We start from the raw sequence: 13,413 nt of genomic DNA, 5'->3' as shown, positions 1-13,413 counted from the left end.
ATATGATGGCTCCCCATTAAATGCAAAGGTTAGGAGCTTACAAGGGAAGCGACAACCGATGAAAAACAACCAACTCTCGGCCCAAAAGCACTTGCCCGACAAGGTGAAATCTTGTCTGCCTCTCTTTGTTTTGTCTTTCAATTAATAGATCTGGTGTTGTAATGTATTCCCTAGTATATATTCAAGTCATTTCCAGTCTTTTGATGATCCAAAGTTCCATCAGTTCTCAAATCTATTTCACTTAATGGTTTTATTGTCATAAGAAGATTAAAAGTGAATTAAAACTAATGACTTGATCAGATCTGGATCTCCACCTTTAAGCATATAAGATAAAGTACCAAAAAATCCTTGATCTCAAGGCATAGAAAAGAACTTAATGTAGACTTAATCCATCTACGACAATCCTTTGATAACAAGAAGTCGGAATAACTTGGGGCGCAAGTAATCAACTTAAATATACTTGTTCTACATTTGCCATACAAAGATGGTAGTGGTACGCCTTAGCACTTAGTTAGTTTTGATTGCGAGCCTCAAGGCCTACACCTAAGGCCTCACAAAGGCACGTTTCAGAACTAACTTTGCCCTCCTCTTGCAGCATCTCGGCAAGCCGGAGCCCGAAAATCAACCAAAGTGCCAACTCCTCGGGGAGCTGTGTACTCAAGCCAGGGACCTCGTTCAGCCAGATTTCCTGCCCAAACATGTATATATTCTTGAAATGTTCAACAACAAGAAGAATGCGAAGAGGAATGCAAAGACTTTCTCTCAACGATTGGGAAAGAGTGGATCAAGATTGGTGATGATTATTTTCAGAACCCTATAGCAACACCATCCCCATGACAACTAGTCATCAAGGAATTTGCAACAGATCCATCGTTTCAACGCGCCAAGAACAATCGCAAAAGGAAATTTGAAACTTACAACCGAGAAGAGGCTGTGTGCTATTACATTGCTTCTGACTCGCCAACTGGAATTCCCAACTATCCGTTCATCAAATATCGGACTCAATATTCAAAAGAGAAGTATGTGGAGTTGCACATTATAAGCAGACTTTTTATGTCGAAGACGGAGCAGGTGGAAGAAGAAGCGGACTTGGCGACGCATTTCAGTTTTAAGTATTTAGACTAGCTTCAATGGTTCTCAAATTTTAAGTGGGGATGTGCTATCCACACACCCCAAATTACTTTTCACACACCCCTTGTTAATTTCTGTCCGTTAATCTTCTTTAATTCATTCAATCTGACGGCCGAAAATTAAAGGGGTGTGTGGATATCACACCCCTTTTAAGTAAATGACCACATTGAACAAAAATTATTCCCCATTTGCTCCCAAAGGTAGTATATTTTGGATATTACAGACGAACTTCTTGAGTGTAAATTGTTATGAATTAGCTATGTTATTCTACACCCCTCGTGTTATATATTAATGTTTTATAAGTACGATACTTCATTGAGGAAACAGTCGTATAGAAGGAGGTGTGACCTCGTTAAAATCTTGACCGGTAATTCTTGTATGATTATGGTTACACCTTTCTTGTGTAATTCAGAAGTTTTATCTTTGAAAAGAAAGAAGAGCTAATAACTTTCCCATTATTTCGACCAAAAAAAAAAAATTTCCTATTATTTTTGCATTTGAATAACAAAATAATTAATGGTAAATATCTTAGTGGTTGAGAAGTCACCTTTCACTAAATATTTGAAACGAAGTATTTGAAGTTTATTAGGGATAAAATCTTGAGAGCACTACACTTGGGAATCAAGAAAAAATCTGTGTCATAAAAGCAAGATTTATTCAAACAGAAGAGGTAACAAGATTTTTTTTCAAAGTAAATAGATCGTTGGGCACCAAGTCAAGATAATTATGCCTTTAGTTTTATCAAATAATTAACGGGCAGAAGAAGTCGACGATTTGGTGAACAAAAATTCAAGTCTATAAATAGCGACTGCCAAAGGTCTTAATTTAGTATAATATGATGATTTGGAATGATTGAATTTCTTGTACAAGGATATACAAATATATACTGATTACATTTAGTCAAACTAGGAAAGAATTCTTCTGCTCTACTTTAAGAGCTAATAAGGTGATAACCCGTAGAAGAAGATGATTACAACAATCATGGGGATTTCTCTATGATTTGATTTCCAACACTCCCCCTCAAGTTGGAGAGTGAATATCACGAAATCCCAACTTGCCACTTAAAGCATGAAACTGTTCCTTTCCCAATGGTTTCGTAAATATGTCTGCTACTTGTGCGCGTGAAGGAACATAGGATGGTGAAATCAAGCCGGCTTGCAATTTTTCTCGCATGATATGACAATCAATTTCAATGTGTTTTGTGCGTTCATGAAAAATTGGATTTGCTGCAATGTAGAGAGTTGCCTGATTATCGCAAAAGAGAGATGCCGATTAATTTTGTGTGACTTTCAAGTCTTCAAGAATATATCATATCCAAGTTAATTCCAAACATGTCAATGCCATAGAATGGTATTCTGCTTCTGCTGATGAGCGTGCCACAGTTGTCTGCGTTTTTGATTTCCAAGATATAAGGGAATTTCCCAAAAATATGCAATATCCGGAAATGGAACGTCTCGTGGTGGTACAACCTACCCAGTCGGAATCACAAAAGGCTCGTAGTGTCAGATTATTAGAGGAAGGAAAGAATAACCCTTGACTTGGAGCCCCTTTTATAAATCTTAATACTCGTAAGGCAACTTCCCAATGTGGCTTCCGTGGATTTTGCATGAATTGACTCAAAAATCCGATTGAATAAACAACATCAGGCCTTGTGACTGTTAAGTAAATTAATCTCCCTACCAATATTCTATATTTTGTAGGATCATGGCGAAGATCGCCATCATCAAGGTTCAACTTCAAATGTTCCTCCATTGGAAAAGTACTTGGTCAAGCTCCCTATAAACCTGCATCTTTTAAAATATCCAAAGCATATTTTTGTTGGGATATGAAGATACCCTTTTTTGATCGTGATACTTCAATGCCCATAAAATATTTTAAGTTTCCTAAATCTTTGATACAAAATTGTCGCAGAAGGGAGTCTTTGAGATTTTTTTATTGCCTTTTCATCATTTCCTGCCACAATTATGTCATCAACATAAATAAGAACGGCAGTAAAAGAGTTTCCATGTATTTGTGTAAAGAGGGAATAATCTGCCTTGGATTGTTGAAAACCCGCTCCTTGAATAGCATGCAAAAATTTTGCAACCCAATTTCGGGAAGCCTATTTCAATCCATATAGGGACTTTGTGAGCCGACATACCAAATTCTCCCCCTGTCGGCGAAGATCAGGTGGAATTTCCATATAGACTGCTTCGTCAAGCTCCCTATGTAGAAAAGCATTTTGGACATCCAATTGATGAAGGAACCAATTCCGAGAGGCAGCAATGGCAAGTAAACAACACCTTCAATTTGAGTATAGCCCTTAGCAACAAGACGAGCTTTGTAACGCTCGATGGACCCATCAAAATTATAATTGATTTTATAGACCCATTTGCAACCAAGAGGCTTATGACCAGATGGTAAAGGAACAAGTGTCCAGGTATTATTCTGCATGAGGGCATCAAGTTCGGCTTTCAAGGCATTTCTCCAATGGGGATCAACAACAGCTTGAGAAAAGGAAGTGGGTTCAATGACACCTGTAATGTTAACTAAAAATGCATGGTGGGAAGGAGAAAAACAAGAATAAGAAAGAAAATTAAACAGCGGATAATGAGTACCTTGAGAAGGAGGTGGCGCCAAGGTTAATGAAAGGTCGGGTTACGTCATCGCGAGATACATGTGATAGTCTTTGTGCCATTAAGGTGGGTGAACGGTACGAGTAGAGTGACAAGAAACATCAAGTGGTGGAGATGCTTGTGACGGAGGCAAAATAGGTGGAGAAGGTGGAGGGTCAGTGGATGACTTGTCCATGGGAGCTGGTATGGTTGCATGAGGAGTGGGTGGGGTAGCATCAACTGGATGAGATAGAGATGTAGGGGAAAGATCAGGCGTGGTAGGGATGAAAATGGATGGGACAAAGGGAATAATGGGTTGGGGGATATCTGATTGAGGTAGTGGAAGAGGAAGGTTAGAAGTGGGATTTATATGTTTGAAACGGAAGTCTTCTTCGTGAAAACAAGAGTCTTTACTAACAAAAATTTTTTAAGTGTCCAAATTGAATAATTTGCAACCTTTTTGCCCGGTGGGATACCCAACAAAAACACAACGGTGAGCATGAGAATCAAACTCATGTAAGGGGTGAACATGTAAGGGGCGAACAATAGTGGCATAACAAAGATATCCAAAAATCCTCAAATGATCGTAGGAGGGCAGGTGAAGGTAAAGTTGCTCGAAAGGTGTTTTATTGGATAATAAAGGAGGAGGTATTCGATTTATGAGGTAAACGACAGTAAGAACACACTCCCCTTAAAAAGAGATGGGCAAATTGGATTGTAAACGTAACACACGGGCTACATTAAGAATGTGATGATACTTTCTTTCAACAACACCATTTTGTTGAGGTGTATAGACACAAGTACGTTGAAATTCGACTCCATTGGTAAGGAAAAAAATGTTTTAAAGATAAAAACTCAGAGCCATTATTAAAGCGGATTGTTTTGATGGTGGTATTAAATTGTGTGTGAATGAATTGAAAGAAAGATTGAATTAATGATGACTCAGATTTATGAACCATTAAAAAAACCCATGAGCACTGTGTATAATCATCCACAATAGTTAAGAAATAACGAGCCCCCAAATGTGTGCGTTGTTTATGTGGACCCCATATGTCGTAGTGAATTAACGAGCCCCCAATCTTATGACGATCTTTGTTGCAGTAATTACAGTGTAGATTATATCTCCTTCGTCCTAAATTTGAATTTGAACAATTATTCGAATTAGAAGTGTTGCTGAATTTTCGTACCGCGATAGCAATTGAGAAGTTCTTTGTGTTGGTGGAACCAATTTCACACTGGGCTTCTTCTTGACTACTAACGAATAAGCCTTACGAACAGTTGGAAGCGGATCCATCACTAGGATTTGCCCTCGAACAACGCTATAGGAATCATTTAATCCCATCAAAAATTACATGGTTTGGTCTTGTTCATGATATTTTTCAAAAGAAGATTTTTTCCTTGCACTGGCACGTGTGTGGAGTTCTATATGAAGCTAGTTTATCCCATAAATTTTGTAGTTTTGTGAAGTAAGTAGCCACAGACATCGAACCTTGAGAGTGAAAGGCGATTGCCTTCTGAATGTGGTAGATTCGGGGAGCGGTGTCAGCAAAAATCACTGACAAAGCAAGGTCAGGCGTGACCGATTGGACAAACCAGGACAATATCATCTTGTTGCAGCGATCCTATAAAGCATATTAAGTGGGTTTCTTGTCTGGAGATGGTCCTTTCAACATTCCATCTATGAAACTAATCTTATTCTTGGCGATAAAGGCGATGTGGACGACCCAACTCCAGGTAGCATAATTTTCCCCATTCAATGGTTGGGAAACTAAGGAATTGTTTGGGTTATCAGAATGATGAATATAGTATGGACTTGAAACGTTTGAAGCTGAATTGGTGCTATCGTTTCCAGCCATGTTGAAATCTGGAAAACGAGAATGAAAAGGCTATGGAAGCCGTGTAAAGTTGAAGAGGCTATGAAGAGAAAAGCCTACAATAGGTACACTGCCAGGTAATTAGGAGCTAGGGAAACCCTACCTTTGATACCATCTTAATTTAGTATAATATGATGATTTGGAATGATTGAACTTCTTTGATTGATTACAATTGTACAAGGATATACAAATATATACTGATTACATTTAGTCAAACTAGGAAAGATAATTCTTCTACTCTAATTTAGGAGCTAATAAGGCGATGACCCGTAGAAGAAGATGATTACAACAATCATGGGGATTTCTCTATGATTTGATTTCCAACAAAGGGGTAGAGCCTGGGATAAATACGTCCACTCCGCACACCATTTTTTCCCTTATGCAATACTCTAATTTATTTTTGTCATTTAATTTCCTTTGATTTATAGACTATCTAAAGGCTAGAAAAAAGAAGTGTGCAAAATTACTTCTTAAAGCACAAATATAACAAAACTTGAAATTGAAGGAGATGTGAATTTAAAATAATTTGATGATTATTTGTGCTTTAAGAAGTAATTTGATGAGCTGATACCTTAGACAAATTTTGGCAAAATATAGTGAATGGAGGAACAAGTTCAACGCATACATATCGAACTTGAGCAGAGGACGTCGGTAGTAGAACCAAGTTGTCAGGCCAACCAAGTCCGCACGTTACATAAACCCAATCTAAGGTAATGATGAGGCCTCCTCACAAAGAGATGCTCTGCTCCATTTTTCGGTGAATTTCAAGCTACTCGGCTGGGAGATCTACTTCTACCCACTGCGAAGTAAGGTTCTCTCATCTTTGTGCTTGTGGTTTCTCTCGCCATTGGGTTGATTTATCCTCTCATAATGGCTAGTGGTGAGGAGGCTATCCACTACCTAAGTTTTAACTTCGAAGATAGTCTAGATCTAGAAGAGAGGTTTGATGATAATATACATCTAGTAGGAAGCTTGTTAGCTGATAATGAGCCATCTGAGCATGTGATCAAGGAGGTGATGCGTATTGCCTGGAATAAGATGGGAGTTGTCAAGGTTTTGAAGACCAAACCCAACATTTATGCTATCAATGTGGGCGAGGAGGCAGTGGCTAGACGACTCCTCGAGGGGAACCCTTGGTTTAACAAGGATTACACCTCCACTATCAAGTTGTGGCAAGCACATGGGGTCCCAAGACATCTATGCACCATGAAAAATGCAATAATGGGGGAGATGTTGGGGGCAGTCCTAGAGGTTGAGGACCACTTTGAAATTGGCTTTCGCAATTTCCTATGGCTGCAAGTTGACTTCGACGGCCGAAGACCACTCGTGACATGCTTCCAAATACCTTTCCAAAAGACTGGATCCAGGCTTCTTCGCTTGAAATATGAGGGGCTGAGGATCTTCTGTTATCGTTGTGGAAGGCTTGGTCATCGAATGGTTGCCCATGGCTGGCGACATCAATGGCTTCGGGAACAAGCCGTTTGTGTGACGAGTTGTGTGCTTCCCCTCCCTCCCAAGCACCATCTTTGCTATTCTCGCCAGTAAAAAGGTTAAACATGTAATAGAGGCTGATGAAGGGCATTGGAGACAAAAATGGGCAGGGGAAAAAACATTTTCTCCTCATGATATTCAAGTAAGAACGTATATTTAGCATACAACCTGTCTATGATATTCAGATCAAATATGAACATGCAAGACTCTTTAAGTTTTGTGAAAACCCTTTGCAACACCTTGCAACCCCTAAGAGCGTGATACTTGCTTTAAATGAAATTACAATTATTAACCACAAGAAGAAATACTTAATCCTTCGGTCATATTTCGACCGAATTAGATCCAAATACTTATCTAAACATTCTAATGGTGGCCAAGCATTAAGATATAAACACAGTTAAACACAGTGATTAATAATTCAAAGCAAGCATGCATAACATCATAAGCAATTGAATAAAGACTACATATTCATGCTAAGGCTCATGACCTCGCCCTAGCAAAAGGAATTTAGTTATGAACAACCATAAAACAAAAGGAATTTTATTGAAATAGAAAAAGGATAGAAAACACCTTGAAATACAAATCGTCGAAAGCTCTCTATGTTCTACCAATTGATGCGTTCTCCCTCCCTCGATAACCCTAATGGCTAAATAGTTTTTTTTATACTAATGCAAAATAAAACCTGACCTAGAAAAGGTCTTACAATAAAACTAGGAAACATAATAAAATAATAAAATAATAAATTAGCAAATAAAAGGTTTCCTATTTGAACTAAAATTCGGACTTCTCAAAAAATAAGACTTTTGACTGACCAAATCAACTTCGATTTGGTCCCAAAAGATCTCTTTTGAAAGCTTAAGTCATCCCAACAAATGCTCAAAAGGAATATTCCTTAAAATATGCTATCTTGACCTCCAAAATATCCAAACACGTCAATCTAGGCAGGTTGCATGCTGAGCCTTTATTTCATTGCCACGGTTAACCGGCTTAGTAGAAAAATATGAAACTTTGATACAATAATCTTGAAAACTCACAAATATCCTCTAATTGGAATCGCTCCAAAATTTGTCCGTTTGATCATGTTTTGGCCTAGAGGAAGTCAGAAATCCTATATTGAAAATGCAATTTAAAGTATCAAAATTCACACCAAATAACCAATAAATTAATACTAAGATTAGGGTAATATATATAGAATAAAATCACTCATCACCTGCCAGATAGGGATTAGGAAACATCGACGAAAGAGTTCACGGCAAGGCAAAAGGGGGTTGATCGAATATTAAAGGCTACCATCCCTGCAAATAGGGACAAAACCATTGCTGCAACAAAAGAAAAATCTGATATTGCACCATTTGTCATCCTCAGCACCCCTAACACCGATTTGTCTGAGGCTGACACTCTAATTCCTAAGCCAAGTGGATTCCATTTGCCAAGGTTGAACAATATACCAGATGATGGGCATATGTGGCACCCTGATAGCTTTGGGATCCAGTTCACTAATGGCGCTTTGACCATTGCAGTCAACAGTCTTTCCCTTTCTAAGTCTTAAGTGCTTACTTCTAAGGGCCTTCTCCAATGTAGATAGGCTTATTAAGGCGACAAATGAATTACTAACTAGCCCAACTCATTTTAGTTTGAAAGATTGTTTTCCTCCTCATACCAGCTAACAGATGTAAATGACCTCAACCTAACACTAGCCCTGGGCCCAAATGAAACTTACGGGATAAAGCCCATTCTTAAGATGGAACCTACATACCCAAAACAGTACTCTTCCTAAAAAAAGGCTAAAGTGACGCATAGCCCTAACAGTTGTTATCCTCTCCATCTCTCAAACTTCAACGGCCGAAGAACCAGGGGCAATGACAGTGTGCCAAAGGATGTCAAATCAAACCAAAAAGTGAGGCACTCTCGAAATGAGGGCATTTCGACCAAGCTGGGTGATGATGGTTTATGCGATGTGCTTATCAGTCCCTCAAAGGAGATTGCAGAGGCGGAAACTCAAGGGAGGGAAGATAGGAAGAAAATGAAGAATCACAAATGTCCCATCAATGGAGGCTGACAATTGTCAACCTCGTCGAGAACCATGAAAACCCTACTATGGAACTACCAGTGGCCTAGGAACTCCCTGATAGTTCAAGCGTTGCTCGACATTGTCAAGTAGCAAGATCCCCTTTAGGTGTTCCTATCCGAAACTAAATGCCAGATGTCTACGCTTAGCTTCCTTAAAGTTAAGTTGCGATTTGATAAATTTTGTGGGATCAACTCGAGGGGACAATCAGGAGGCCATTTTCGGAAAGCTGATCTAAATGTTAGGCTCCTAAATACCTATGCGCACTTCATTGATGTGGAAATGGTGGTATGGGTGAATGTAATTTGTCGGTTTTAAGCTTCACGGGGGTTCCCTTTACATGGACGACTTCTCACCATGGAGGAATTAAGGAGTGGCTGGATAGAGTGCTTACCATTGATACGTGGAAGGCTCTATATCCTAATTACTATGTGATCCATCTTGACCCAAGTAAGTTTGACCATACACCCATCATTCTGTCAAATCAACGTTTGCCATCGCTAGGCAATAGGCGGCACCACCGTCTTTGATTTAAGGAATTATGGACCGGACATGAGGAGTGTTTGGGCATCGTGAAAGAAGCATGGGAACCACCGATGGTTTAGGTCCTAATGTTCCAAATTGTACATAAGGTAAAGGCTACCAGGGTGGCTTTAACTAAATGGCAAAATCGAGTTTTCAATTCCAGAAAGACGAAGATTAGTGATATACGTGCTAAACTGGGAAACATCCTCCACCAACCATTATCTGAGAACTCGGTCTCTGAAAGGGCGACACTCATGAATAGGCTCGATTCTCTCTTGGGGGACGTGGAAAGCTTTTGGGGGCAAAGGTCACACTTACACTAGATGAAGGTGGGGGATAGAAACACTCGATTCTTTCACCAAAGGGCATCAAGTTGTAGATAAAATAATTACGTTAGGGGGCTCACTGATCACAATGGGCGTTGGGTAGACTAACAATGTGGTGAAGAGTGTTGTCTTGGATTATTTCCATGATCTCTTTGCATCCGTCCATGTGGGTGACAATCAGGATGAGATCGATGCCATTGAACTCAAAGTTTCTCATGATATGAGACGAAGACTAGATTGTAGCTTCCAAGATGAGGAAATACGGGATGCCCTATTTCAAGTGTAGTCAAACAAGGCCCATGGATCGGATGGAATGTCCCCATTGTTCTTCCAAAAGTATTAGGCCATTGTCGGGAATGATATCATTGTGGCGATTTGGTCTTTTTTCTCCTCTGGGAAACTCCTAAAGCAAATAAATTTACCCACGTTGCCTAATACGAAAGTTGAAGGGTGCTAAGGAGATGGCTCATCTACGACCTATTAGCTTTTGCAGTGTAATTTTCAAAATCATCTCCAAGGTGCTTACTAATCGACTTAAAGGAATTCTCCCCTCCATAATCTCGGAACATCAATCGGCCTTTGTCCTAGGACTGCTTATTTATGATAATTCCATTATTGCCACAGAGATTGCCAACTTTCTCTTTAGAAGGATAAGGGGGAAGAAAGGTTCTCTTCCGCTCAAACTTGACATGAGTAAGGCATATGATCGGATTGAATGGGCCTATTTATAGAGGATCATTGTTAAAATGGGATTTTCTACAACTTGGATAAATTTGGTGATGACCACTGTTACCACTGTCTCCTATTCTTTTTTGGTGAACGGCACCCCAAAGGGTTACTTAATGCCTACTCGGGGACTTCGCCATGGTGATCCATTATCTCTATATTTATTCAATCTGTGTGCCATGGGACTCTCAACCTTAATTGCTAAAAAAGAACAAACTTGGAGATTACAAGGAATCTCAATCGAGAATGGGGATCCGTTTCTGAACCACCTCCTCTTTGCTGATGATAGCTTCCTTTTCACTCAGGCTACTGAGGACGATTACAAAGAGGTTGCAGACACTCTTCAGCTCTATGAACGAGGATCAAGACAAATGGTAAACCTTCAAAAGAGTGAAGTTTGCTTCAGTTGTAACGTCAACTATTCTAACAAAGCTAAACTGGCTTTGATAATAGGGGTAAAAAAAGTTGATTGCACACAATAGATATTTGGGTTTGCCAACCATTGTGGGATGAAATTGAAAACTATGCATCAATTTTATTAAAGAAAGATTATGTAGACAATTACAAAGTTGGAAATGAAGGCTTATAAGTGCAATAGGACATGAGCTTTTGGTTTAGTGTGTTGCCCAGGTCACTCCCACTTATTTGACGAGTGTTTTTCTCCTTCCCAAATAATTTCGTGATGAATTAAATTAGCTTGTAGCTTTTTTCTCGTGCAGTGGATCTGAATGAGAGAGGAAAATACATTAGCTATCATGGAACAGCTTTGTTGGCCAAAAGCAGAGGGTGGTCTCGGTTTTCGTAACTTATATGCTTTCAACCTAGCCTTACTAGCAAAGAAAGCATGGAGAATTATTAAGGAACCAGATTCGCTTGTGGTGACGATCCTAAAGGAAAAATACTTCCTAAATTGTTCCTTTATGAAGGCCCAGATAAAACCAAATTGTTCGTTCTCTTGGAGAAGCCTATGTGGTTCAAGGGTTGTAATCAACAAGGGGGCTAGGTGGATAATCGGGAATGGTAGATCGGTACGCATTTGGGGAGACCCGTGGATTCTCCTCCCCTCTTCCTTCATGGTTTTCACCCCAAGCCCGCATCTACCTCTCTTCACAGTGTCACTAACCTGATTGATTCGTTGTCACGAGCTTGTAAAATTGACACTATTGCTACACTATTTTCTTCGATTGAGGTGAACTTGATCCGCTTTATCCCACTGAGTATTCATGATGCTAAGGATGAGTTGACTTGGCATTACGAAGCAAAGGGGACTTTCTCTATCAAAATAGCGTACCATGTGGCTCAGATATGGCTAACCCCGATTGCCCAGAGAGGATCGTCTTCTTCAAATGAGAATTCCTTCTCCAACCTGTTGTCTATAATATGGAAGGAAAATATCGCCCCAAAGGTCCGCATGACTTTTTTAGAGACTTTGCAACAATATTGTGCCTTTAAAGGAAAGCGTTGCCACCAAACATATTACGACGGATCTAACGTGTGTAATATGTCACTCTCACAAGGAGTCGGTATCCCATATTCTTGGGGATTGTCACTTTGCTCATTGTGCATGGTTATCGTCACCTATGGGTCCTCTACGCCACCTTAATGAGCACATTTCATTCAAATTATGGGCGGCAGATTTGGCGTTAAGTTTGGCCCAACATATCTTTGAAACTTTCATGTTGATATGCTCAGTAATTTGGGGATGTAGGACAAAATGTTGTGGAACAATCATTGCGACACCTTGGATTTAATGGTGGCAGAGATTCTTACTTGGTGGCAGGTTTTCCTGCAAGCAAATGCCCCCCAGGACAACCCAGAGGACAAGGTTCGACTGTTCCTAAGTGGTCCACCCCGCCATCAGGGCGTCTCAGATTGAACTTTGATGGGGCGTGGAGCAAGGATCTATCGTTGGGTGGAGTTGGCATTGTAGTGTAGGATGATGGAATGATTTTTTTTGCAACAACCTGCATAAATTTTCATGATGTTACTTCACCGCTACATGCGAAAGCCTTGGCTACTAGGGAATCGGCGTTGTGGGCGGTTACAAAGGGTTTTACAAACTTACTAATCGATGGTGACTCTCTTCAAATTGTTGGGGCACTCTCGGATCCTTCCCTCAAATTTTCAGTTCTTGGACAAGTGGTGGAAGACACGGAAGCACTTCTCCCCTCGGTCACTTAAAAATTTAGTTAACCATGTCCACCGCCAAGCCAACACTGTAACACATAGGCTAGCTCGTTATAGCTTAGCAATTGGTAGTCTGGTAGTCAATGTGAGTGGGCTGCGGAACCCCCCTCCCCCAAAAAAAAAAAAAAAAAAAAAAACCTCTATTGTGGACCCCTTATTTGTTAAATCCTGACGTACTACCTGAACTAAAGCTGGATTGGGCTTTCTAATCTATGAATAAATTATCGACCGTTACTGTAAAAACAAAAATTTGACGAGATATTCAGTGTATTCTGAATGAATTTAGCTTAAATTTCACTAGAATTTGAAGTCACTAGTCCAAACACATTAGTAGTCAAGCGGTTTATCAATGTGCAGTGAAGATAATATACATTTATCAAACATCTTATGTGCAATCAGTCATGGTTAGTTTGCAATATATAGGATTATAGTAATTAAACATGTATTGCAGATTTGTAACAAGACTTACAACAGCAAACGATCAACTCAGC

The 13,413-nt window shown here is 39.7% G+C and overlaps 1 protein-coding gene and 1 long non-coding RNA gene across 3 annotated transcripts; one reads left to right on the top strand and one right to left on the bottom strand.

The window, feature by feature from the left end:
• Positions 1-369: 369 nt before the first annotated feature.
• Positions 370-1,003, bottom strand: LOC126597512 (uncharacterized). Its single transcript, XR_007614274.1, has 2 exons — positions 919-1,003; positions 370-688 (listed from the first exon to the last, which is right to left on the bottom strand). It is a non-coding gene; the product is annotated as an uncharacterized LOC126597512 (long non-coding RNA).
• A 3,959-nt stretch (positions 1,004-4,962) lies between these two features.
• Positions 4,963-7,316, top strand: LOC126597509 (uncharacterized). 2 transcript variants are annotated; one of them, XM_050264302.1, is made up of 2 exons: positions 4,963-5,459; positions 5,578-7,316. In XM_050264302.1, the coding sequence occupies exon 2, from the start codon at positions 6,470-6,472 to the stop codon at positions 7,142-7,144; it is 675 nt and encodes a 224-aa protein (XP_050120259.1). In that variant the 5' UTR covers positions 4,963-5,459; positions 5,578-6,469; the 3' UTR covers positions 7,145-7,316. The 2 variants fall into 2 exon arrangements, with proteins under 2 accessions (XP_050120259.1, XP_050120258.1); XM_050264301.1 differs by having other exon boundaries at positions 4,963-5,676; positions 6,197-7,316.
• The last annotated feature ends 6,097 nt before the right edge of the window (positions 7,317-13,413 follow it).

This window comes from Malus sylvestris, chromosome 13 (genome assembly GCF_916048215.2).
Source record: "Malus sylvestris chromosome 13, drMalSylv7.2, whole genome shotgun sequence".
NCBI classification, from domain to species: domain Eukaryota; kingdom Viridiplantae; phylum Streptophyta; class Magnoliopsida; order Rosales; family Rosaceae; genus Malus; species Malus sylvestris.
This window is presented reverse-complemented; position numbering and strand designations above follow the sequence as displayed.

What these genes read in the sequence shown, in the direction of transcription:
- LOC126597509 (XM_050264302.1), top strand. Translation starts at nt 6,470, where the DNA reads ATGGCTAGTGGTGAGGAGGCTATCCACTACCTAAGTTTTAACTTCGAA.